The sequence below is a fragment of the Stomoxys calcitrans genome, chromosome 1, assembly GCF_963082655.1.
Source record: "Stomoxys calcitrans chromosome 1, idStoCalc2.1, whole genome shotgun sequence".
Taxonomy (NCBI): Eukaryota; Metazoa; Arthropoda; class Insecta; order Diptera; family Muscidae; genus Stomoxys; species Stomoxys calcitrans.
This window is the reverse complement of record NC_081552.1, coordinates 204,145,866-204,172,254: the sequence shown is the minus strand read 5'-3', so window position 1 is coordinate 204,172,254 and position 26,389 is coordinate 204,145,866. Positions and strand designations below refer to the sequence as shown.

The window sequence follows — 26,389 nt, the reverse complement described above, 5'->3', positions numbered from 1 at the left end:
CTCCGATAATGGGTTGAGGCTGATTGATTTAGCCGCGGCAAAAAACATGATAGTTAGCAGCAACAGTTTTTAACATAAAAATATTCACAAAGCCACATGGCGATCAAAACACGAGGCACCAAATTGATCTCGGTGTGATAAATGGAAGGCATTCAACCAGCGTGATAGATGTTCGATCGATCAGTGAAGCGAAATTAAATGTGGATCATTACCTTGTTGCACAGTATCAAACTATTACCCACTCCATGGAAAATGCCGCGAAATTCGTACTTGGGTACCGGCAGCCTCCTCCTTCATGGAGGAGACCCAAAGTGTCGAGATGCTACTTAAGCCAAGAATGCGGCATCTAAAGCAACCCTGGAATCAGTAGCAAATGTAAAAAAAAGTAGCAATCAGAGTGAATACAGATGTGGATCAATACCTTGTTGCAGCAAAGGTTCACACCCGTTCCAACATGGTGAGGAAAGTACGATCTCACACTGAGCGATACGATCTGACATTGAAAAGCTGCAAGCACAACAGATGGCAACAGCATACAATGGCGCAGTGGCAAACCATTGCCCACTCCATGGAAAATACCGCGAAATCCGCACTTGGGTACCGGAAGCCTCCCCCACGAAACCCATGGTACGACCAAGAGTGTCGAGATTCTGCTGAAGCCAAGAATGCGGCATACAGAGCAACCCTGCAATCAGTAATCAGATGAAGGAGAGGTATCGGGAGAAAAGGAGAAACGCCTATTCGACAGAGAGAAAAAGGAAATGGAAAGACGTGAGTGTGAGCGAATTGAGATGTATAGAATTAAACATCATGCCGATGGCACATCCTCCTGCAGAGACAAAGAAGGAAATCTGTTAACTGACACAAATAACATGCTGAGGATATGGAAAAAACTTTTGACCCAACTGATAGTGTCCGATGTTTGCGGCGAAGAGGATACTGCAGAACCAATCCCTGATGATGCTATAGAATGTTTACCTCCTAGTCGGAATGAGGTTCAAGTAGTAGTGATCCGACTGAAGAACAAGGCAGCAGAAGCCAATGGGTTGCCCGTTGAACTATTTTGCACCGGAGGCGACTCGTTGATAAGGTGTATGCACAGCTTGTCTGGGCGATATGACTAGACGAATGCATACCCGATGATTGGATCCTCAGCATACTATGTCCCGTACACAAGAAAGTAAAGAAGACGGAATGTGTCAACTACAGAGGAATAAGTCTCCTCCCCAACGCATACAAGGAACTCTGGAGCATACTGGGTGAAAAATTAAAACCTAAATTCAATGAGATAATTGGGCCCTATCAATGCGGTTAATCCACCCTAGACTAGATATTCACACTGCGCCAAATCCTGGAAAAGACCCAAGATGGACAAATCAACACCTACCATCTCTTTGTCGTCTACAAAGCCGCTTTCGATACCACTTTACGTTCAAAGGCATTTTAAGCCATGGCTGAGTTTGGCATCCCTGCAAAATTAGTAAGACTCTGCAGGATGACACTTGCTGATACGCGTTCCTCAGTAAGAATAGGAAAGAATCACTCGGAACCATTTAATACCAAACGAAGTTTCAGGCAAGGAGACAACCTGTCGTATGATCTCGTGAATATCCTCCTGGAGAAGATTGAAGGGAAGGGATGTAGTGTGGGTGGGAAAAACATTACCCGGAAGTCGATTCCGCATGTGAACGGTTCGTAGGAAACAAGAATTCTCTCTATAATGCATTGTGTGGTCTGCTGGCCAATCAATTACAAACGGGTGTGGGTTCCTGCAGTGTCTAGTATCCCTGACAAACATCCTTACGATCAGGAATAAGAAGACAAATGTCAGACGAACACACACCAAGAGAATACCGATAGAACAGCGCCAAACAACCCACATTGCGACGATGTTCAAGGGGGGCAATAGAGTAGGATACCCTACTCTCCCCAATCAACGTCATCGCTCTCCTCTGTACACGGTGCAGTAGCTCCAGGGATGATTTTGAAGCTCCAGCCCATGCATATGAATTGTACTCTATTTTCGGCCTTATGAAAATGGTGTAGATGTTAAGAAGATCAGAAGGAGTTAAGTAATTCTTACACCGCTTAAGGAAGCTTCTTTTGCCATTTCAAATATATGTTTAGCCCAACGGACATCGCTTTGTATTTTCATGCCCAGAACATCAAGAGCTTCTGATTGCTCAAAATTTATACCACTGGTAGACAGAGATGATCGTAAAGGGTCAGCGAATCGTTTGGGTGACAACAAACAGCAGTGAGTCTTCCATGCATTAAAATCTACCCGATTCGTTCGACCTTACTCAGAAATTGACAGCAAATCCTGGTAGAGAGTATCATTCATAACCCATCTCTTGTCCTCAATCTCTCGAAGACTCGGCCTATGGCCGAAAGAGTACCAATGACAGAGGTTACTGTCATCCGCAAATAAGTACATCGGATTCGATGTCTGATTCGTGTGTTCCTGGGGTCAACCCACATACTAAAGTGCATTTTTGCCAACACTGCCTGCAGAACGAACAGGAGCAGTGCTTTTTCGGTTCTAAAAGTACCTTTTTCGTACCATTTCAAATTTTCCATCCCTGGTACAGGGTATTATAATTTACTGCATATGTTTGTAACACCCAGAGGTCAGAGAGATAGACCCATTAATAAGCATATGGATCGACTCAGAATCACATTCTTAAACGAGCTAGCTGTGTCAGTCTGTCTGTCTGTGCATTAGTTTGACTTTGCCAGTCATTATATTCGTGGGTTTGATTCCCACCAGAGACATTAGCTTCTTATTACTGTGGTATTAGAATAGGCGATAACTCGTTTGTCTAATTGAGTTTGCAACGGACTGCTTTTGTTCCCAAACATAAAATTTTCCAGTGAAAAATGCATTTTTACTGTTTCTAATTGAGAAGATGTAACAAGCCAAATTCCGGTAGTTTCATTGATACCATAAAAAAGTTGTACGCATATGGGAATTTAGGCAAATTAAAGTGTTTTCAAAGAAAGTTCACAATACCTATAAAAAATGCGCATGCCCTTGCAGACAACGATGTTTTTTGTTTTTTAGAAAACCCCAAACAAGTAGCAGGAGCTCGTAAACATCTAAAAGCACAAAGTACAAAAGTGTTTACAAAAAATGAAAAAAAAAAAAAACAGACTATCCAGACTTTTGCCCAAATTAAACGGTTTGCATTGCTCTGTTATTCGTGTTACCTTTCATTGCCAGAAATTTTGGCCATAACGAAAATAAGTTAATGTGGAAATTCTCTACATGGATATCGTGTTGGCACTACCCAATTTAAACCTACTATGTCTTATGTGTTTGTGTCTGTGTGTGTGTGTGTGTGTGTGGGTATGTTAGCTGCCCTTCACATAGGTCAATCCAGTTCTGTTAAATGAAGGTTGCGTGAGACTTCGATTATGGCTATGTGTTCTTTTTTGGACCCCCGTAACCCCATACTCTCCTATGCCTCATGCTGCGGCATAACACCCACTCATGTGTGACATGCAACAACAACAACAGCAAGATTACCAGACATCTCCGAATATGATTGCCTTTAAAAATGTGTTCTCCCTTTTCGCTCTCACTGTCTCCCTTCCCCATTTGTTGTTCAGTGATTTGGAGTCCACCAAAAAAAAACTGCATGGATGGCGTCAAATATGATGATGATGACGATGACGATGGCTCCTTGTGAAAGACGACACCAAAGATACGTAGCAAATGGTTTGGCCATGCATTAGTCTGACACTCCACAGCAGCAACAACAAATAGCGCAGCAAAAACTTCAATGAAAATTGGGGGTTGCACGTTACACTGACTGACTGCCTGATGTTCGTTCTGTGCTTTCTAGCAGCATTGTGGCAATTATAGTGATACACATATGAACGCCATTTGTGTACCATGACGCAAGGTTGCAAAATTTCGAAGAAAGAGAGGAGAAAATTGCGGCTTCCATGGGCTCAAGAAGTCAAATCCGGGGATCGGTTTATATGGGGGCTATATCTGTTTATAGACCGATTTGGACCGTAATTGGCACAGTTGTTGGAAGTCATAACAGCTCTCGATGTGCTAAATTTAAGCCTTATTGGAGAAAAATTGCGGCTTCCATGGGCTTAAGAAGTCAAATCCGGGGATCGGTTTATATGGGGGCTATATCTGTTTGTAGACCGATTCAGATCATACTTGACATGGATGTTGGAAGTCACAGCACAAGTCTTTGTTTCGAATTTCAGCCAAATCGGAAGAAAATTGAGGCTTCTAAGGGATCATGAGGTCCAATCCGGAGATCGGTTTATGTGGGGCCTATATCTGTTTATAGACCGGTTTAGATCATACTTGACATGGATGTTGGAAGTCACAGCACAAGTCTTTGTTCCGAATTTCAGCCAAATCGGAAGAACATTGAGGCTTCTAAGCGATCATGAGGTCCAAACCGGAGATCGGTTTATATGGGGGCTATATCTGTTTGTAGATCGATTCGGATCATTCTTGACATGGATGTTGGAAGTCACAGCACAAGTCTTTGTTCCGAATTTCAGCCAAATCGGAAGAACATTGGGGCTTCTAAGGGATCATTAGGTCCAATCCAGAGATCGGTTTATATGGGGCCTATATCTGTTTATAGACCGATTCAGATTATACTTGACATGGATGTTGGAAGTCACAGCATAAATCTTTGTTCCGAATTTCAGCCAAATCGGAAGAAAATTGAGGCTTCTAAGCGATCATGAGGTCCAAACCGGAGATCGGTTTATATGGGGGCTATATCTGTTTGTAGATCGATTCGGATCATTCTTGACATGGATGTTGGAAGTCACAGCACAAGTCTTTGTTCCGAATTTCAGCCAAATCGGAAGAACATTGGGGCTTCTAAGGGATCATTAGGTCCAATCCAGAGATCGGTTTATATGGGGCCTATATCTGTTTATAGACCGATTCAGATTATACTTGACATGGATGTTGGAAGTCACAGCATAAGTCTTTGTTCCGAATTTCAGCCAAATCGGAAGAAAATTGAGGCTTCTAAGGGATCATGAGGTCCAATCCGGAGATCGGTTTATGTGGGGCCTATATCTGTCTATAGACCGATTTAGATCATACTTGACATGGGTGCTGGAAATCATAACTCAAGTTTTTGTTTAAAATTTCAGCCAAATCGGATGAAAATTGAGGCTTCTACGTCTTCAAGATTTCAAATACGGGGATCGGTTTATATGGGGGCTACATCTGTTTGTAGATCGATTCGGATCATACTTGGCATGGACGTTGGAAGTCGTAAGTCCAGTTTTTGTTCCAAATTTTAGCCAAATTGGATGAAAGTTGAGGCTTGTAAAGCCTCAAGGAGTCAAATCCGGGGATTGGTTTATATGGAAACTATATCTAAGGGCCAAATCGGATGAAAGTTGGGGCTTCTAAAGGCTCAAGAAGTCAAATCGGGGGTTAGATTTATATGGGGGCTATATCTGTTTATAGATCGATTCGGATCATACTTGCCATGGACGTTGGAAGTCATAAGTCCAGTCTTTGTTCCAAATTTTAACCAAATCGGATGAACATTGAGGCTTCTAAAGGCTCAAGAAGTCAAATCCGGCTATTGGTTTATATGGGGACTATATCTGTTCATAGACCGATTCAGATCATACTTGATATGGATGTTGGAAGTCATAACTCAAGTCATTATTCCGAATTTTAGCCAAAGCGGTTGAAATGTGAGGCTTCTAAAGGCTCAAGGAGTCAAATCTGGGCATTGGTTTATAGTATGGGGGCTATCTATATCTGTTTATATACCGATTCAGATCATACTTGGAAATTATAACTCAAGTCTTTGTTCCAAATTTTAGCCAATTCAGATGAGGGTTGAGGCTTCTTAAGGCAAAAGAAGTCAAATCGGGAGATCGGTTTGTATGGGGGAGATCCAAATCTGAACCGATATGGCCCATTTGACCTACATCAGTAAGAAGTATATGTGCAAAAGTTCTAGCTGCGAGCTTGCTAGCGGATATGGCTGGATATACTCAGAATGTCGAGACGATCCGGAATATATATATATAATTTATGGGCTCGCAGATCAATATTGCGAGGTGTTACAAAGGGAATGACTAGCCTAGTAAGGCCCCATCATAGGGTGGAGGGCTTAATAAGAGTTCGAGGGAAAGTATACGAACCCCCCCCCCCCCCCCCAACTGACTGATTAGCTAGTGAACTGATGGCTCCCGCAGTCCTGCTCCTGACTATCCAGCTTAAGTAGAGGACTTTGAACTCCACGATCTCAGAGACTAGAAAATGTTGGCATTCCCATATATTGGGTTACCCAAAAAGTAATTGCGGATTTTTTAAAAGAAAGTAAATGCATTTTTAATAAAACTTAGAATGAACTTTAATCAAATATACTTTTTTTACACTATTTTTCTAAAGCAAGCTAAAAGTAACAGCTGATAACTGACAGAAGAAAGAATGCAATTACAGAGTCACAAGCTGTGAAAAAATTTGTCAACGCCGACTATATGAAAAATCCGCAATTACTTTTTGGGCAACCCAATAGTAGAGGGTTGCATTTTGTGTTTCGGTATTGGCCAACCCTTGCGTTGCCATCTGCCAACTGACAGCTCTATTGTAAAGCTTGACATTTTTGATGTTATACGTACTCAGAACGTTTTGACTTACGAGCGCTATTTGTGTAGTTTACAGTAACTTAAAAGATTCATCTTGCCCAAAGAATGAAAATAAATCGTCAACATTTTTGTGCGATTATTTTTTATAATTTTCGACGTGGATTAACACAACAACAGTGAATCGATGAACTTATGTCAATTTTTGGTGATCAAGCTCCATCAAGGATCAGTGTTTATCGATGGTATGGTGAATTCAGTCGAGGTCGTAGTTCACTCCAAGACGAATTTGGTGAAGGCCGTCCAAAATCAGTTGTTGTTGCTAAAACCATTGATGCAGTGAGCCAACTGATATTGGAAGATTCTCATGTGACCTATCGTGAGATTGAGATAACCTTAGGCATTGGTGGGATCAGCTTAAAAGCAAAAGGGTTTGAAATGTTAACTATTGAAAAAAGTACAGTTGCCTTTGTCTGCTACTAGCTATCGCAAACTTTTTTTCCAATTTTTGTAAAAATCATTTATGAAACTACACTCCAAATTATTTTCTACATTTACACCCAAAATATATACTGTAAACCACAACAGCATATTTGAGGTAATTAAGCACACTTTGGGGTCTATTTACATGTTAGTGTTTTGGTTGGCAATATGAAAATACAACCCAAATTCTAAATCCCAATTTGACCCCAATTTGGGGGCAAATTGCATTTATTTTTGGGGTGCATTTACATACTTTGGAGTGCATTTGCTTTGAGGTCATCCCAAATTGGGGGCTTTTTTCATTTTCAGCGTGAGGCGCAATTGTTTGAGCACAATATGACACCGTCTAAAACTGTTGACTTTAGATTTAAGTTTTTGATTCCTCGAAAAAGTCTTGTGTACTATGGGAAGGCCACTTATGCCTATGTTGTTGGCATATACTGTCTTGTCCTCTTTCAGTTGTATGCTGAGGTTCCAATTATCGGGTTTGCGTTTTTCACACTCCACCATACGATAGAAATATACTAACTTCGTCATTCCGTTTGTAGCACTTTGAAATATTGGTACTCGGCCCCATACTAAAGGGTGATTTTTTTGAGGTTAGGATTTTCATGCATTAGTATTTGACAGATCACGTGGGATTTCAGACATGGTGTCAAAGAGAAAGATGCTCAGTATGCTTTGACATTTCATCATGAATAGACTTACTAACGAGCAACGCTTGCAAATCATTTTCAGTGAATCATTTTCAGTGAAATCATTTTCAGTGAATCGACAAATTTTGTTCAGCGATGAGGCTCATTTCTGGTTGAATGGCTACGTAAATAAGCAAAATTGCCGCATTTGGAGTGAAGAGCAACCAGAAGCCGTTCAAGAACTGCCCATGCATCCCGAAAAATGCACTGTTTGGTGTGGTTTGTACGCTGGTGCAATCATTGAACCGTATTTTTTCAAAGATGCTGTTGGACGCAACGTTACGGTGAATGAACACATTTCGAACCGAACACTGATTTTGGTAATAAAATTCAATGATTTGCAAGCGTTGCTCGTTAGTAAGTCTATTCATGATGTCATGTCATGATGAAATGTCAAAGCATACTGAGCATCTTTCTCTTTGACACCATGTCTGAAATCCCACGTGATCTGTCAAATACTAATGCATGAAAATCCTAACCTCAAAAAAATCACCCTTTATATATATATAAATATATAGTCATGATATTTTATGTTGATCTAGTCATTTTAAAATGAGCCAAATCCAACAAAAGTTGCTCGCGCACGAAGCACGAGGCCACCGTGGCGCAGAGGTAAGCATGTCCGCCTATGGCGCTGAACTCTTGGGTTATAATCCTGGCGAGACCATCATAAACAATTTTCCTAATGCTGGCGACTTTGGTGTGGTACTATGCCATGTAAAAACTTCTCCCCAAAGAAGTGTCGCTCTGTGGCACGCCGTTCGGACTCGGCTATAAAAAGGAGGTCCCTTATCATTGAGCTTAAAATTGAATCGGACAGCACACATTGATTAGTCAGAAGTTTCCCCCAGTTCTTTAAAGGAATGTTCATGGGCAAATTTGCATTTGCAGTCATGTCCGTCCGTCTGGCCGCATGTGGAAGCACGCCAATTTTGAAGAAATAAAGCTAGGTGCTTCAAATTTTAGAAATGTGTCATATCAATCCATATATAGATGTAGGTCCCATAAAAACTGATCTCTCGATTATATTTCTTGAGCCTCTATAGGGCGCAATTCTTATCCAATTTTGCCGAAATTTTGCAGTGTGCCTTTTTCTATGACATTAAACATGCATGCCAAACTCGGGCTCAAGAGGGCGTAATTCTTATCCGGTTTGGGTAAAATGCAAGCCAGGTATGGCTTAGTATGACGGTTTATAGCTGGAATCCGGAACGGGTACATTTTTTTCCTCTCCAGCGAAAATATCAGCCCGGCATAAATATCTATTCTATGGTGGAGCTGCACTAATAGGGCCCACTTCTTTCGTTGACTTTAGATTTTAATCTTTCACACAGTACGCTCGCTACTATCATGCAATAGCATATGCGATGGGTATACAAGAAATGGGACAAGACAGTTGGCACAAACAGTCTTGTCCCCTTTCTTGTATACCCATCGCATATGCTATTGCATTATGTAGTATGTAGAAGTTCTAATCATCCAGTCGGCCAAAATGAGCGGACGAGCTAAGGCATACGCTTTATCAGCGTTTCGCCTCCGATCTTACATAGTTTAGCCGGCAATTCATCGGTTTTTGGTGCCTTGTTGTTTTTCAGCCGGGTTTGCGCTACTTGGACCTCGTTCTGACTTGTAGGGATTGGTTCTGTGTTATACTCAAGGCCACCATCATCGGTTACCAGCAGCTGGGAAATGTGTTCTTTACATATCCTCAGCATACTATTTGTATCTGTTACGATATTTCCGTCTTTGTCTCTGCAGGAGGATGTGCCTGCACCAAAGCCATTGGTTTGGTGTTTACTTCTTTGGTAGAACTTTCGAATTTATTTCTGGCTCCTGAACATCTCAATGCGCTCACACTCACGACTTTCAACCGTAGCGCAGAGGTTAGCATGTGCGCCTATGACGCTGAACGCCTGGGTTCGAATCCTGGCGAGACCATCAGAAAAAATTTTCAGTGGTGTTTATCCACTCCTAATGCTGGCGACATTGGTGAGGTACTCCAAAGAGGTGTCGCACTGCGGCATGCCATTCGCACTCGGCTATAAAAGGAGGCCCCTTATCATTGAACTTAAAACTAGAATCAGACTGCACTCATTGATATGTGAGAAGTTTGCCCCTGATCCTTAGTGGAATGTTCATGGGCAAAATTTGCAAAATTTGCACGACTTTCCATTTCCTTCTTCTTTTCGCGTAAGAGACGTTTCTCCTCTCTCCAGTTCTCCCCATATCTCTCCTTTGTCTGGTGCGTTGCAACTGACGGCAAAGGCTAAATCGACTTAAATTGTCACGACATCAAAGTTTTAGACCATCCTATGGCATCTTCTTCTTATTATTATAAAAAAAATTAAATTGTTGCGCTTTGTTTGTTTGTCGGTTCCGTATAGGCTCAAAAACGGCTGAACCGATTTTCATGAAATTTTCACGGATGGTAGAGTTTAGGCCCCTGGGGAAAATAGGGACCCTCCCCCATACCCCAATTTTCAAAAACATCAGATCTCGGAGATGTGTGTAGCGATTAAAGCGAAATTTTTGTATGCCACCGCATGATAACCCGCATGGTACACGAAATTGCTATAAATTTGTTGGGTCAAATAACCTGGGGGGACGCCCCATCCCAAAACCCATTCGGACGGACATGTTTACCGATTGAGACAATATGGGTATCAAATGAAAGGTATTTAAGAGTAGAGTACGAATTTGGTATACAAATTTCACTCAAAGTATTCGGAGGGGTCACCCAACCCCCAACAGGAGTCTTTCACCGCTTTGACCAATATGAGTATCAAATGAAAGGTATTTAAGAGAAGAGTACGAATTTGGTATACAAATTTCACCCAAAGTATTCGGAGGGTTCCCCCACCCACAAAAAACCCCCCAACAGGACTCTTTCACCACTTTGAGCAATATAGGTATCAAATGAAAGGTATTTAAGAGTAGCGCACAAGTCTGATATAAAAATGTATTCCTCTGTATGTGAGGAGGCACCCCCTGTGGTATCCCAATTAGTAGCTTTTGTATATGATTTTCAATTTAGATAACCAAAACAAACAAAAAATTAATAAAATTGGATCTAAACGAGACCCCTGAGCATCTTGATCGCCACCTTCAAAATGATTGACATTATAGGGCCAAACAAAATCTAGCTCGATGCTGATATTATTTCAATGTCTGCTCCCTAAATTCCCTTCAAACTGGCCATGTTTGCCTACTATGGCAAAAAAATTGCTCAAATAATAGGTATTTGATAGTAGAAAACGATTTTGATATCCAATTTTGAGGCCAAGTGTTTGGGGGTCGTCTCACCCCATAAACTCTCCCTAAACGCATGGCTATTGGGGCTCAAATAAGAGAAATCTGAGAGTAGACCACGATGCTGATATTTTCCAGGGCTAAGTGTGTGGGTGGCCGCCCCACCCTTGATACCCCTTAAAGTGGAAGTATTTGTGGATAATGACTGCAGGGGGGCTCAAATCTGATACCTGTTTTATGGCCAAGTGTTTCAGGGATGCCTCACCTCATAAACTCCCCCTAAATAAAACATATATACCGACTATAGCAATATGTAGCTTAAATGTGGCCCTTGGGAGTAGAGTATGAATTTGATATCCACTTTCTGGGCAGAGGGTTTGACAACTCTAATCCACCACCAAAATCAAGAGAATGAAGTAGATCTAACTTTCAAACTTTAATGGGCGGACCCTCCCCTTACCCTATTTTTAACACCGTCAAATCTCGGAGATGGATGGGGCAATTTAAGCGAAATTTTGTTTGTTTATAGAAACTCAAGAACAGAGATTTGATATCCTTACCTTGGGTGGGATATCTAGAAGGGCCGCGCCACTTCCAAAACCCTCAAAATGGTAATATACACCAATAATGACAATATGGGGCTCAAATGAAAGGTATTTGAGACTAGATTACGAATCTGATATATGGGCGTCACCCTCACCCTCAAAAATACCTACCCATCTACCGGATATATTTACCGACCACAGCAATATAAGGCTCAAATGAATGGTGTTTAGGATTATAGCACGAAAATTATATCCACATTGGGGCGAAACATCGGAAAGGCCGTACCAGCACCCCCAAACTTGTTCCTGACCTTGCCAGTATAGAGCTCAGATAAAATAAGAGAGTGAAAGAAGGCGCAGCGTAGCAGGCCCTGCCCAGCTAGTAGGGTATAAAAACAGCAGAAATGCTGGTAGCAATTGGTAGAATATTTATATCATACCGTGAGTCACTGTATAATGGGTTGTGGGTGGGTGGTTATAACAGCAACAGGCGCATAGAAATGTAGAGACATTGATACAGAGACAAGAAGAAGGACAGAGAAAGAGAGGGAGACAAAGAGAGCAAATGGTAGAGCCAGCCTGCAAACGGATGTTGCCATTGTGTGCACAATAAATTAAAATGTTTTCATTTTTAAAGGCTATGGGGTCTTGGACGTTTTCCTTTGTTTAGCCATTATCTTTGTTGTGGGAAAGTGAGTGTGTTATGATTAAATGCAGTCGTCCAAATGGAAAAAGAAGCATGGTCCGCTGTTAATAAAATACACGTGCGTCTAGTCCATCCGTCAGTCCACTCAGTGGTAAGGAAAGACATACATATTCGTATATGTAGCAAAACATCCATACATGCACATGCTGGCAAACCCAACTCGAATCTTGGACATGGTATTGCTCAACTCTCCATAGCCCACTAAGGTAGCTGTTGTACATGGCTTTAATTGCCATCGCAAACTGTGGGTAATATTTGCATTCATTAAATGGCTAACTATGGTTGCGGCAAAAAATGGTCACTTGTTGCACCGCAAGAATTGCAGAGAAGTGCGTAAATTTAATTAAAGATTTACATGAAAATTGCCGATTTTTGTTATTAATTATAGACACAGGGTGTGGGTATGGGGTGTTTGAAGGGTATCCTTAAACAAAAGCGTGGAATGGGCAGGTTTAAATGCTTTTTAAACTTTATAGGGAACAAAGGATACGAAACAAAGTGACAAGGTTCCGAGTAACCCTATTGCGACTATACAACATACTTAACAGGAAGTTAAACGGCTGAGAAGTGGGCGGAAAGCAATGGCTTTGAAATGAGTCTAAAAAAGCAAACAAACTGTTGCACCTATGTTGTATGGATGAATGGATTGTTTTTCTCTATGAAATGGCAAGACCCTAGAGTTTTTGCTGGTCAGGAAATAGAATTCTGAATTCGGTGGAATGGAAGAGACGAGAATGTCACTGCAATGCAAATTTGCCTATGAACATTCCAGGGGCAAACTGCTCACATATCATTGAGTGCTGCCCGATTTAAGTTTAAGCTCAACAAGTAAAAGCGTGCTAAGTTGGGCCGGTCCGAATCTTGGAAACCCACCACCATGGATTCTGCTAAAAATTTATGCAAAATAAATTGCCAAACTTCGGTCAAACCAGCAAAATTTGAAGCTTCTAGGAACCTAACAGGGATGATCGAGAGATCGGTTAGCAGGGGAGTTATATCAGGTTATAGACGGATTTCGACCATATTCGGCACAGTTGTTGAAAATCGAACATGCAAAATTTCAGCCAAATCCTACAAAAATTGCAGCTTGTAGGGGCTCAAGAAGTCAAATCGGGAGATCGGTTTATAAGGCAGCTATATCAGGTTGTAGACCGATTTGGATCGTAATTGCAACAGAAATTGGAAGTCATAACAGAACACTACATGCAAAATTTTAGCTAAATCGGGCAAAAATTGCGGCTTGTAAGGACTCAATGAGTCAAATCGGGAGATCGTTTTATATGGGAGCTATATCAGGTTGTTGACCGATTTGGACCTTACTTGGCACTGTGGTTGGAAGCCATAACAGAAATGCAAATGCAAAATTTCAGCCAAATCGGACAAAAATTGCAGCTTGTAAGGGCTCAAGAAGTCATATCGGGAGATCGGCTTATAAGGGAGCTATACCAGGTTGTAGACCGATTTGAATCGTAATTGGCACAGAAATTGGAAATCATAAAAGAACACTACACGCAAAATTGCAGCCAAATCGGACAAAAATTGCGGCTTCCAGCAAATCGGGAGATAAGTTTATATAGGTTCTATTGGGTTGCCCAAAAAGTAATTGCGGATTTTTTAAAAGAAAGTAAATGCATTTTTAATAAAACTTAGAATGAAATCAAATATACTTTTTTACACTTTTTTTCTAAAGCAAGCTAAAAGTAACAGCTGATAACTGACAGAAGAAAGAATGCAATTACAGAGTCACAAGCTGTGAAAAAATTTGTCAACGCCGACTATATGAAAAATCCGCAATTACTTTTTGGGCAATTACTTTTTGCAATCTCCAATGACCTACATCAATATTAGCTATATGTTCAAAATTTCAAGCGGCTAGCTTTACGCGTTCGCCCGCTATTGTGATTTGGACAGACGGACGGAGGGACATGAGAAGATCGACTCAGAACGTCAAGACGATCAAGGATATATATACTATCAGCCGAACCGGGCCCTCTCCGCTGCGCCTTGTTCAGCTCTCTAATATCTTTTTAGGTTAAGGACACTTGGCCCTGAATGTGGATGTCGAATTCGTGCCACTGTTACCCAGGTCGCTGAACGCCTGCGTTTAAGTACTTTCCATTTGAGTCCCATATATCCAAGTACCCCCTAATGTGCCCTTTTAGAGGTATTTGGGGGTGAAGCGAGCTCCCCTTTCTTGGACTCAAGTTAAAGCTTCTTTTTATAGTCGAATCTGAACGGCGTGCCGCATTGCGACACCTCTCTGGAGAGAAGTTTTACATGGCATAGTACCTGACAAATCTTGCCAGCATTGGGAGGGGAAAACCACCACTGAAAATTTTTTCTGATGGTCTCGCCAGGATTCGAATCCAGGCGTTCAGCGTCTTAGGCGGACATGCTAACCTCTGCGCTACGGTGACCTCTAACCTGATATAGTTCCCATCTCCCGATTTGATTTCTTGAGCCCTTACAAGCCTCACTTTTTCTCCGATTTGGCTGAAATTTTGCTTGTGATGTTCGGTTATGACTTTTAGCCGCTGTACTAAGTAAAGTCCAAATGGGTCCATAACCTGGTATAGCCGATATAGCCATAAAAACAGATCTGTCAATTTGAATTCTTGAGCCCTTACTTAAATTTTGCATGCAGTGTTCTGTTATGACCTCCAACAACTGTGCCAATAATCTGATAAAGCTCCCATGAGAACCGGTCTTTCGATTTTCCTTGTTCGGTTTCTAGAACCTCAAATGTTTGCTGGTTAGTTTTTTTGGTAGAATAAAATTGAGCCCTCCAACTTTGGGTTGCCCAAAAAGTAATTGCGGATTTTTCATATAGTCGGCGTTAACAAATTTTTTCACAGCTTGTGACTCTGTAATTGCATTCTTTCTTCTGTCAGTTATTAGCTGTTATTTTTAGCTTGCTTTAGAAAAAAAGTGTAAAAAAGTATATTTGATTAAAGTTCATTCTAAGTTTTATTAAAAATGCATTTACTTTCTTTTAAAAAATCCGCAATTACTTTTTGGGCAACCCAATAAATTTAGTTTGTATAAATTCCTAGCAGAGTTCATGGTGGTGGGTTACCAAGATTCGGCCCGGCCGAACTTGGCACGCTTTTACTTTTCTTTTTATATTCTCGCCGGGATTCAAAACCAGGCTTTCATCGTCATGGGCAGACATGCGAACCTCAGCGCTACGGTGGCCTCCTCTGAAGTAGGTGGCCTCCTACTCATACGTGAACCATTTTGTTTTTGTGACCCTTTCTAGGTAGTATGGCATTGCAGTGAAGGGGCTTCTCTATGTGCCCTAATTGCACACAACGCTTTTAGATGTCGATAAATTGTCTGTTTGCGCTTTCTTTTTTTTTGGTCTTTAAATCTTATTGAGATTCCATTGCAGGATATTGTCCGGCTTTAGTAAAGCAAAAAACATTTAAAAGTCAGCAAAAAGTGTGTTGTTGGTAGAAGCATTTGACTGGTTTCCTGTATCGCGATTTCATTTGCTACCAGGAAAAATCATCAGCAGGAGATGTCAAATGGATCATGGTGCTTTACAACCATTCAAACTAGAGTTAGTCGTAAAGCTCACATCTGAATTTGAACAGGGATCTCTAAGGCGAAAACAAGAAAACAAATCAAATCTTATTTCCCTTGGTTGTAAAGCACCATGATTCATTTGACATCTCCTGCTGATGAGTTTTCTTGGTAGAAAATGAAATCGCGATACAGGAAACCAGTCAAACGCTACTACCAACATCAGACTTTTTGCCGACTTTTAAATGTTTTTTGCTATACTTTTCTTTGAATAGAAATCATTTAGCATGGGTCTAAAGCCGGACAATATCCTGCAATGGAATTTCAACATCGATAAATTTATAAATACACAAATAAAACACAAACGTTTCAAAAATAAGCAACTTTGCTCTTTTCTGCATCATTATAAATTCGGTAATTTAAGTTCAATTTATACTCTGCATAAGAATTTGATTGTATTTCAGCAGCATGCATAATTTAAATCACAATATATACTCGTATACCTTCTCTCATTCTCACTCTGTGGCTGAATAAGTTGTTTACATTTAATTTATTTAATAACATAATTAATTCAAATTATGAAAGTGTATATATTTTCCAATTTAATCTCTGCATGCGAGTGCTCTTAATTGAAATATTTCCACTTCTCATCCTTCAGGACGTCACATCCAGCACACTGACTACATCCACAATGGCCCCAGCCACACGGCAGTCGCTGCCATAGAAGCTTCACAGGACCTACAGCGACAGACCATCAGTTTGAAAGGTATGTTTAACTGAGGCGACAGAGATATTTATGCAAATTAATTTAATTGTTGACCATTAAAAACTTTTCTCTCTCTCAAAAAAAAAAAAAAGATAAATGAAATCATAAAAAACCTACGCACACAAAGTGTGCGCCCACTTTTTATATGTGGGTGGCCATCTATGTATGTATTCGGCATATGGCTGAAGTTATATTTTAGTAGTTACTGGCCGAACGTGCCCGCTCCGCTGCGTCCTATTTAACTCTCTAATATGTTTTTAGAGTGGGGACTCTTCACCCTGAATGCGGATGTCGAATTCGTGCCAATGTAGCCTATGACGCTGAACGCGTTCGATTCCTGGCGAGAACATCGAACAAAGTGGTGTTTATCCCCTCTTAATGTTGGCGATATTTGTGAGGGACAATGCTATGCATAGTCATTCAAAAAATTTTCCCCAAATAGGTGTCGCACTGTGGAACACCGTTCGGACTCGGCTATAAAAAAAGGTCCCCTATCATTGAGTTTAAACTTGAATCGGAAAGCACTTATTGATGTGTAAGAATTTGCTTCTTCTCGGTTCCTGGTGGTAATGTTCTTCCTTAGGGTAATGTTCTCATTATTAGGGGAGGGGTGGCACCTCAGACATTTTGACCCAAATATGGATATCAAATTCTAAAAAACCATCATTAAAAAATCAAATTATAAAAAAGATCTCTTATCATTAAGTTTAAACTTGAATCGGAAAGCACTCAATGATGTGTGAGAATTTGCCCCTTCTCGGTTCCTGGTGGTAATGTCCTTCCTTAGGGTAATGGGAGGGATGGCACCTCAGACATTTTGACCCAAATATGGACATCAAATTCGTTCTTTATTCCCAACGGAAATGAAGTTCAGTTTAGGGGGTGCCTTAGGGCGTACCCCAAACACTTGGCTCCAAAATTGGATATCAAATTCGTTTTCTACTCTCAAATACCTTTCATTTGAGTCCCATATTGTCATAATGGGTCAAGTAACCCATTTGACCGATTTTTAGGAGAAAAAGCGCCACCTAGACTTGAACGCAACTTTTAATGTCATATTCGTAATCTACTGTCTAATACCTTTCATTTGAGTCCCATAAAGCCATGGTCGGCTAATATGCCCATTTGGGGGTATTTTGGGGTGGGAGACCTTCCATTACTTGGACCCCATGTTTTATGTCATATTTGTAATCTACTGCCGAATACTTTTCATTTAAGTTCCATATAGACATGAACTTCGAATATATCTGTTTAAAGGAGTTTTGGGGTTGAGCAGTGGGCCCGCTGGGAACTTGGACCTAAATTTTAATACCATATTCGTTTTCTGGTCTCCAATACCTTTCATTTGATATCCTTATTGTGCCCATCGGACCACTTTCGGATATGGGTGGCGTTTTGGGGGTAAGGGTCCACCTCCATCTGATATCTAAAAATTACATAGCCTATGTTTCCTTCCAGACAAACGTACACAATCTATGAAAATTTTAAGAAAATCGGTTCAGCCAAGTATCATATAGTCATAATGGGTCTAAGGCCATTTTTGAAATGAGGCGTGACACCCTATACTTCGATCTGATTTTATATGCCAGATTCGAAATCTACTCCCGAATACCTTTCCTTTGAGTCCCATATTGAAATGAACATTCAATATGTCTGTTTGGGGGAGTTTTGGAGTTGGGGCGGCCCGATGGGTACGTAGACTCAAATTTCAATACCATATTCGTATTCTACTTTCCAATACCTTTCATTTAATACCTATATTGTCCCAATCGGTCCACTTTTGATTTGAGTTTATGTTTTTGGCATGAGGGGGAGGGTCCGTTCCCCCTCTGAAAAATTATATAGCCTATGTTTCCATCCAGACCAACTTACACAATATGCAAAAATTCAAGAAAATCGGTTCTGCCGTTTTTCAGTCTAAACGGAACAAACAAAAGACCCCCATATATCTGAGATTGGCAAATGTGCCCATTTTGGGCGTTTTGGTGGTGGTGGGGTGACCCCCTATACTTCGACATGAATTTATATACCAGATTCGTTATGTACCCCCTAATACATTTCATTTGATACCCATATTGTCCCGATCGGTCCACTTTAGATTTTGGGTAGTGTTTTTGGGGTAACAGTGGAGGGTCCGCCCCCTTCCATTATTAATAAATTATAAAGCCTATTCTTAATTTCTGACCATATTCGTATTCTACTCCCGAATACCTTTCATTTGAGTCCCATATGAGTTATGATCGTCAAATAAACCTTTTTTTAAGGGTTTTGGGGCTGGGGCGGCCCCCCAGTTGCTTGGACCCACTTTTTATTATGAAATTCGTACTCTACTCTTGAATACCTTCAATTTGAATACCATATTGTCCCGATCCACTTTTATTTTTGGGTAGTTCCATATCGGTCCATGTTTTGATGTAGCTGTCATATAAACCGATCCTATGGATCTAGACTTATTGACCCTCCACACGGCGCAATTTTTATACGATTTGGCAGAAATTATATGTGAAGTGTTTTGTTATGACTTGCAACAACTAAGTGTGGCCAAAACCGCTGTATGAATTGATATAGCTGTCATATAAACCCATCTCGGATCTTAACTTCTTGAGCCTCTATTGCCAATCTAGCCGATTTGGCTAAAATTTAGAATGCATTTTTTTTTTTGGACTTTCAACAACTGTGGCAAATATGGTCTATAACGGTTCATAAACTGATATAGCTCCCATATAAAACGATCTCCCGATTATACTACTTGAGCCTATAGAGGGCGCAATTTTTCTCCTGTGAACTTCAACTTACGTGTCAAGTATGGTCTGAATCGGTTAACAACCTGATATAGCTCCCATATAAACTGATCTTCTGATTTTACTTATTGAGCCCCTATAGGGGGCAATTTTTATCTGATTTAGCTGACATTTTGAACAGTGACTTCTGCTATGGTCTCCAACATCCGAATCATGTATGATCCGAATCGGCCCATGGCCTGATATGGCTCCAATAGCATGAAAATTTTTTTCATTATCCTTTGTTTGCCTATAAAGAGATACTGCGCAGAGATCTTGGTCCGATTTGGACCACGTTCAACACAAAGGTGTAGGGGTCTATCAAAACTCTCTCTTTCAAATTTCATCAAAATCGGATGAAAAATTATCCTTTTATGGGCTCAATACTCTATATCGGGAGAACGGTCTATATGACAGCTATATCCACACCTGGTCCGATCTGGAAAATATTCAACGAAAAAGTTAAGAGGGGCTACAAAACTCGCAGTGCCAAATTTCATCGAAATAGGTTACAAAATGCTCCTTTTATAGGCTCATTACATAATAGCGGGAGATGGCCTATACGGCAGTTCTATCCAAATATGGTCCGATCTGGACAACATTTGACAGGAATGGGTAGGGGTCTTTCAGAACACACTATGCCAAATTTCAACGAATTCGGGTAAAAAGTGGATCTTTTATGGCCTCAATATAGTCCGGCAGAAATGGGTAGGGGTCTACCAGAACTCGCTGTGCTAAATTTCATCGAAATCGGATGAAAAATGACAAATTTATTGCCTCAAGACTTTTAGTCTGGAGATCGGTCTATATAGCGGCTATTTATAACTAAAATCCGATTTTATGAGATCAGAAGATCAGGTTTATATACAAAGAAAACGAAATCAACATCAATTGCTGGCAAAATTATAAATACCCAGCTTTTGGGTATAAATGGGTAAATATTCGGGTATTTAACCAATTTACCGGGTAAATACCTTTTGGGTATTTACCCATCGCCCATCTCTAGACATTGTATAAAATTTCAGCCCTTAAGGCGCACAAGAAGTAGAATAGGGAGATCGGTCTATAGAGTAGCTGTATCAGGCTATAGACTGATTCAGACCATTTTTGACACATATTAAAGTTCATGGGAGAAGCCGTTCTACAAATTTTCGTCCAAATTGGATAATAAATATGCCCATTAGACACCCAAAAAGTCAAAATCCCAGATCGGTTTGTATGGCAGCCATATCAGGCTATGGGCCGTTGTGACTCATACTTAGCACATATGTTGAAGTCATAACAAAACACGTAATTCAAAATTTCAGCCAAATCTGATAGAATTTGCCGCCTCAGAGGCTCGAGAAGTCAAGATTCAAGATCGGTTTATATGGCAGCTATATCAGGTTATGGACCGATTTCAACCATACTTAGCACAGTTGTTGGAAGTTTTAACAAAACACGCCATGCAAAATTTCAGCCAAATCGGATAGGAATTGCTGCTTCCAGAGGCTGGAGAAGTCAAGACCCCAGATCGGTTTATATGATAGCTATATCAGGTTTTGGACCGATTTCAACCATATTTAGTACAGTTTTCATAACAAAACACGTCATGCTAAATTTCAGCCAAATCGGATAAGATCCAAAGTCAGTTTATATGGCAGATACATGAACCGATGTGGCCCATTCACAATCCCAACCGACCCACTTCTAATCAGAAGTATTTGCGCAAAATTTCCAGCTGCTAGCTTTACTTCTTCGATAGTTAGCGTGCTTTCGACAGACAGACGCATGGACGGTCAGACGGACGGACAGGTTAGATCGACTTAAAATGTCATGACGATCAAGAATGTAAAAGGTGATTTTTTAAGATCTATAGGAAAATTTTTCAAAAAAGACCCATAAAATTAAGGAAACATGCATGAAATTTTTATTTGATTCGATAGTACGGTCCATTTAATTTAATGTGCCTCAAATGGTCCATCCAAATACTCTTTCTAACATTTCGGCCGGTATCTCACGAATACATGCCTCAATGTTGTCTTCCAATGCGTCAATTGAAGCAGGCTTGTCTGTATAGACATGAGCTTTAATACGGCCCCACAAAATAATAGTCTTAAGGCGTTAAATCCCATGATCTAGGCGGCCAATTGACCGGTCCCGAACGCGAAATAAAATGGTCGCCGATTTCGCCTCTCAATAATTCCATTGTTACTCGTGCTGTGTGGCATGTGGCAACGTCTTGTTGAAACCACATGTCATGCAAGTCAAGCTTTTGCATTTTGGACAAAAAAAAAAATTCGATATCATCTCGCGGAAGCGCTCACCATTCACAGTTACGTTACGATTCGCATCATCTTTGAAGAAGCACATTCCAATGATGCCACCAGCCCATAAACCGCACCAAGCTGTGACTTTTTCTGGATGCATTGGTAGCTCTTGCAATGCTTCTGGCTGATTTTCACTCCAAAATCGACAATTCTGCTTATTTTCACAACCATGGAGACAAAAATTAGCTTCATTGTTGAACACAAGAAGCGCGCGATGAACTTTCTTAATAGGGCACGCATTCAATAATTTGCAAACGTTGTCCGTTTGTAAGGCGATTCATGGCAAACTGAAGATGTTTGACAGTGCAGCAAAACACGAAACTTGCATCAGCTGCTGAAATCAGTGTTCCCAGGAAGATAATAGCTAAAAAATCACCCTTTATAACGAATTTATTATTATTGGATTTTGGCCAAGGTTTTTTTTCCTTTTTCTATTTTTTTTTTTTATTTTACTTCGAAAGTTCTTTAACTGTATTTAATACTGAGGGCACACAAAAATGATGATGCAGTTTGTCTGAAATGTGAATTGCTTGTCGGTTGATTCTGAAATTCAATTTTGATTTTATTTTCATAGGATTTATGTTGTTGCTTGGTTGGTTTCAATTGTGGCAAAATATTTGCACACAAAAGTTAGAGTAGAGAATAGTTTTTGTGGTTTCCACATTTTCCGGTTGTCTCTACGACCCTATTGTTGTTGTTGTTCTTGTTGCTGTTGCAGTCGACGTTTGTTAGTTTGTCCTGTCCAAATGTCTGTAATGGTATTCTCGCATTGTAGTCAATTCAATTCATTGTATGGCCAAAAGAGTTTTAAACCATCATAACTGCCGGAAATTTGTGTGTTTTCCATAAAAATTACCATTTTAATATTTCACACAGAATCCCACTCGGCTTTGGGTTGTTGGCCCAAGTGTAGCTTACCACAAATATGGAGACCGCAAGCCCGGCAAGTGTTGCCATGAGAATATATACAATTTTTGGAAATACAATTTGGCTTAAATCTATGCAACTCCCCTCCCCATTTGGGCTGAAGTTAACATTCTGCAAAAATTTCAGGAAAAGTCAATTCAGACGCTTTGGAGTCTATGCGAAACATAACCGCAACCATTTAACTTCAGCGATGAGGCTCATTTCTGGTTGAATGGCTACGTAAATAAGCAAAATTGCCGCATTTGGAGTGAAGAGCAACCAGAAGCCTTTCAAGAACTGCCCATGTATCCCGAAAAATGCACTGTTTGGTGTGGTTTGTACGCTGGTGGAATCATTGGACCGTATTTTTTCAAAGATGCTGTTGGACGCAACGTTACGGTGAATGAACACATTTCGAACCGAACACTGATTTTGGTAATAAAATTCAATGATTTGCAAGCGTTGCTCGTTAGTAAGTCTATTCATGATGAAATGTCAAAGCATACTGGGCATCTTTCTCTTTGACACCATGTCTGAAATCCCACGTGATCTGTCAAATACTAATGCATGAAAATCCTAACCTCAAAAAATCACCCTTTATAAACCGAACCGAACACTGATTTTGGTAATAAAATTCAATGATTTGCAAGCGTTGCTCGTTAGTTAGTCTATTCATGATGAAATGTCAAAGCATACTGAGCGTCTTTCTCTTTGACACCATGTCTGAAATCCCACGTGATCTGTCAAATACTAATGCATGAAAATCCTAACCTCAAAAAAATCACCCTTTATAAAGAAGCTACGATGAGTAAAACGGTAATCCTGTTTGTGATATCAAATGTTTATCACTGTGTATCGCCATCCTTAACCTCCTGCTCATCACCAACAAACCCAAAAACAGCAGCAAAACATAACAACCGTACATTTGACAGCAACATCATTATCAGCAATGTTTTGCATTGTCATCACAGTTTGTGATATGCTATCATCAGGAGTGAAGTTTTGTATATTCTCCCCCAAACTCCATCCCCTTGGGCAATTTAAAATTAAACTCCACTTAAACTGGCACAAATTTTATAGCATACTTATGGGCGTTGTTGGAGATTCAGCCCATCTTCGTTTCATTTGTGGACCAAACTTTTGTGGTAAATAACAACAAACTGAGAATAAGGTTCTTTTGGCAAAGGCCTCACATACACATCCCATTGTCTGTATAATGGCTAGTTTTATGTCTATGACCGAATCGTTGTTGTTTGTCTTCGAAAAATGTTTCAATCTTTTCAATTGCAGTGTACATAACCTTGGGCTGGTAAAGTTATTTAAATGTTTGCCAAAACAGAATTATTTTCAAAGTTTTGCAAATATAATTTTGAATAGTTTTGAGTATGCAGACAAAGTTCAAGGTGTGCATATAGGTAAATAATATAAATAAGAAATAATTAAATAAATGATTCCATATAAATACTACACCCAAAGAAAATAGTCTGTTGATATCAGCAGACAATGCCCGCTGATATATTAGAAATTTTAAACTTTTAAATGAATCCATAAACATTTTTGAACCTCTAAACAACTGCTTTATATTAAAAAAAGTAAAAGGGTGTTAAGTTCGGCCGGGGCGAATGTTGAAAACCCACCATCATGGGTTCTGCAAAAAATTCATACAAAATAAACTAAGTTGTAGGGCATAATTTGATTCTCCATACCAAACTTCTGTCAAACCAGCAAAAATGAAAGCTTCAAGCAACCAAACAAGGATGGTCAAGAGACCGGTTTATATGGGAGCTATAACAGGTTAAAGACCGATTTGGAGCGTATTTGGCCTAGTTGTTGGAAGTCATAGCACAACACTACATGCAAAATTTCAGCCATATCGGACGAAAATTGCGTCTTCCAGGGTTAGGAGAAGTCAAATCGAGAGATCGGTTTATATGGGAGCTATATCAGGTACAGACTGATTTTGACCGTACTTTGCACACTTGTTGTTGGAAGTCATATCAAAACACCAAATGCAAAATTTCAGCCAAATCGGACAAAAATTGCGACTTGTAAGGGCTCAAGAATTCAAATCGGGAGGTCGGTTTATATGGGAGCTTCATCTTAATTTGAACCGATACGGCCCATTTGCATTACCCAACGATCTCCATCGATATTAAGTAATCAATGTGCAAAATTTCAAGCGTCTAGCTTTACGCGTTCGACCGCTATCGTGATTTCGACAGACGATTGGACAGACATGGCTAGGCGCTTAAAATTTTGCACAAATGCCTGCATATACTCCGAAAGCCTGGCAGGAGGCAAGGGTGGTGATGGTGGTGGTGAGCCCGGCAAGGCAAGATATGCGACACCAACGCTCTACAGACCCATAAGCCTTACGTCTATTCTACTCAAAACCATGATATCCAGCGAACTGCTCAAATTCAAACAGCATTCCTATGTCAAGCGAAGGTCGGTGGAGACTGCCCTGCACGAGGTTGTGCATAAAATAAAAGAATCCTTCGATGCCAAAACGTACACGGTATGCATTGACATCGAGGGGGCTTTTAACAATGTGCGGACCGATACACTGATCCAATCCTTAGACCAGTACTGGGTGGATCCGGTCCTTAGAGACTGGATAAACCATATGCTTAGGAACAGGTGGATAAAATGTGAGTCCCATGGCATAAATATACAGGAGAAAGTGGCACGCTACAGGGGGGCATTTTATCACCACTCCTATGGGTGACCACCATAAATGACCTATTACGGATGCTGACTCAGTAGTAATTTGAGGTTAGGGGAAAGTTTCCCAGCACTCCAAAGGATATAGTTCAGCAAGCTCTGCGTGCAATAGCGAAGTGGGCTACTGAAAGTGGTCTTTGTATAAGATATTGCAAGACAGAAGTTGTTCTTTTCAGCAGGAGTTTCCTACTGTGGCACGTGTCTCCTTGGGAGGTGAGAATTTTCCATTTACAGAAAGCGCAAAATACCTGGGTGTTTCGCTGCACGTGAAATTGAGCTTCAAATCCAACATTTTGGAAAGGCCTAGAAAGTCAACTTTTGCCTTATACAAGTTCAAGAGAGCCATTGAGAATAATTGGGGGTTTAGACCGCGTGTCATGCATCTGGTATATACTGCAGATGTCAGACCTGAAATGCTATATAGTGTTGTGGTCTGGTGGACGGCGCTTCAAAAGTCCACCTACTGCTCAATACTTAACCGGATCCAAGGAATGGCTTGTTAGTGCATCACAGCCGCATTGAGGACGACACCATCTGATGCACTGAATTTAAGGCTACATCTTATGACTCTAGACATTGTGGCCCCCCGAATTGCAGCGAACACTGTTGTGAGGTTAAGGGAGCTTTCTCATTGGTCATGTGGTGGCCACGGACACTGTGTTATCCTTGATAAAATATCCGATGTTCCAGGTAGTGTGGATTACACCATACTTGAGCCGCTTTTTGATAAAAAGTACCACTATTCCTGATAGAACCGATTGGAACTACCATTTCCCTGGTAACAGATGTTACATAGACTTCTATATGGATGGTTCCAAACTAAACGGCCAGATGGGCTTTGGGGTGTACTTTAAAGATCTAGAACTGATCATATCGAAAATGTTACCCGACCACTGCAGTGTGTATCAAGCAGAGATCCTTGCAATTAAGGAAGTGGCGGAATGGCTAAGATATAATGTCATAACGACGATTGGCATAAATATCTTCTCAGACAGCCAGGCAGCCATTAAATCCCTGGAGAACATATTTCTGAACATGAAAACCGCCCTCGACTATTGCAGATCTCTAAACGAAATGGCAAAATAGTACAAAATT

The 26,389-nt window shown here is 40.5% G+C and overlaps 1 protein-coding gene across 2 annotated transcripts in view; it reads left to right on the top strand.

Annotated features, from left to right (window-relative positions):
- Positions 1-26,389, top strand: part of LOC131995343 (uncharacterized) — a 466,869-nt gene that overhangs the window by 111,209 nt on the left and 329,271 nt on the right. For both annotated transcript variants that reach the window (XR_009397394.1, XM_059363984.1), the window contains exon 2: positions 16,468-16,575. Coding sequence is in view for 1 of the 2 variants with exons in the window: in XM_059363984.1 (XP_059219967.1) it covers positions 16,468-16,575 (108 nt within the window). In the remaining variant the exon portion in view is untranslated. The remainder of the gene's footprint in view (positions 1-16,467; positions 16,576-26,389) is intronic.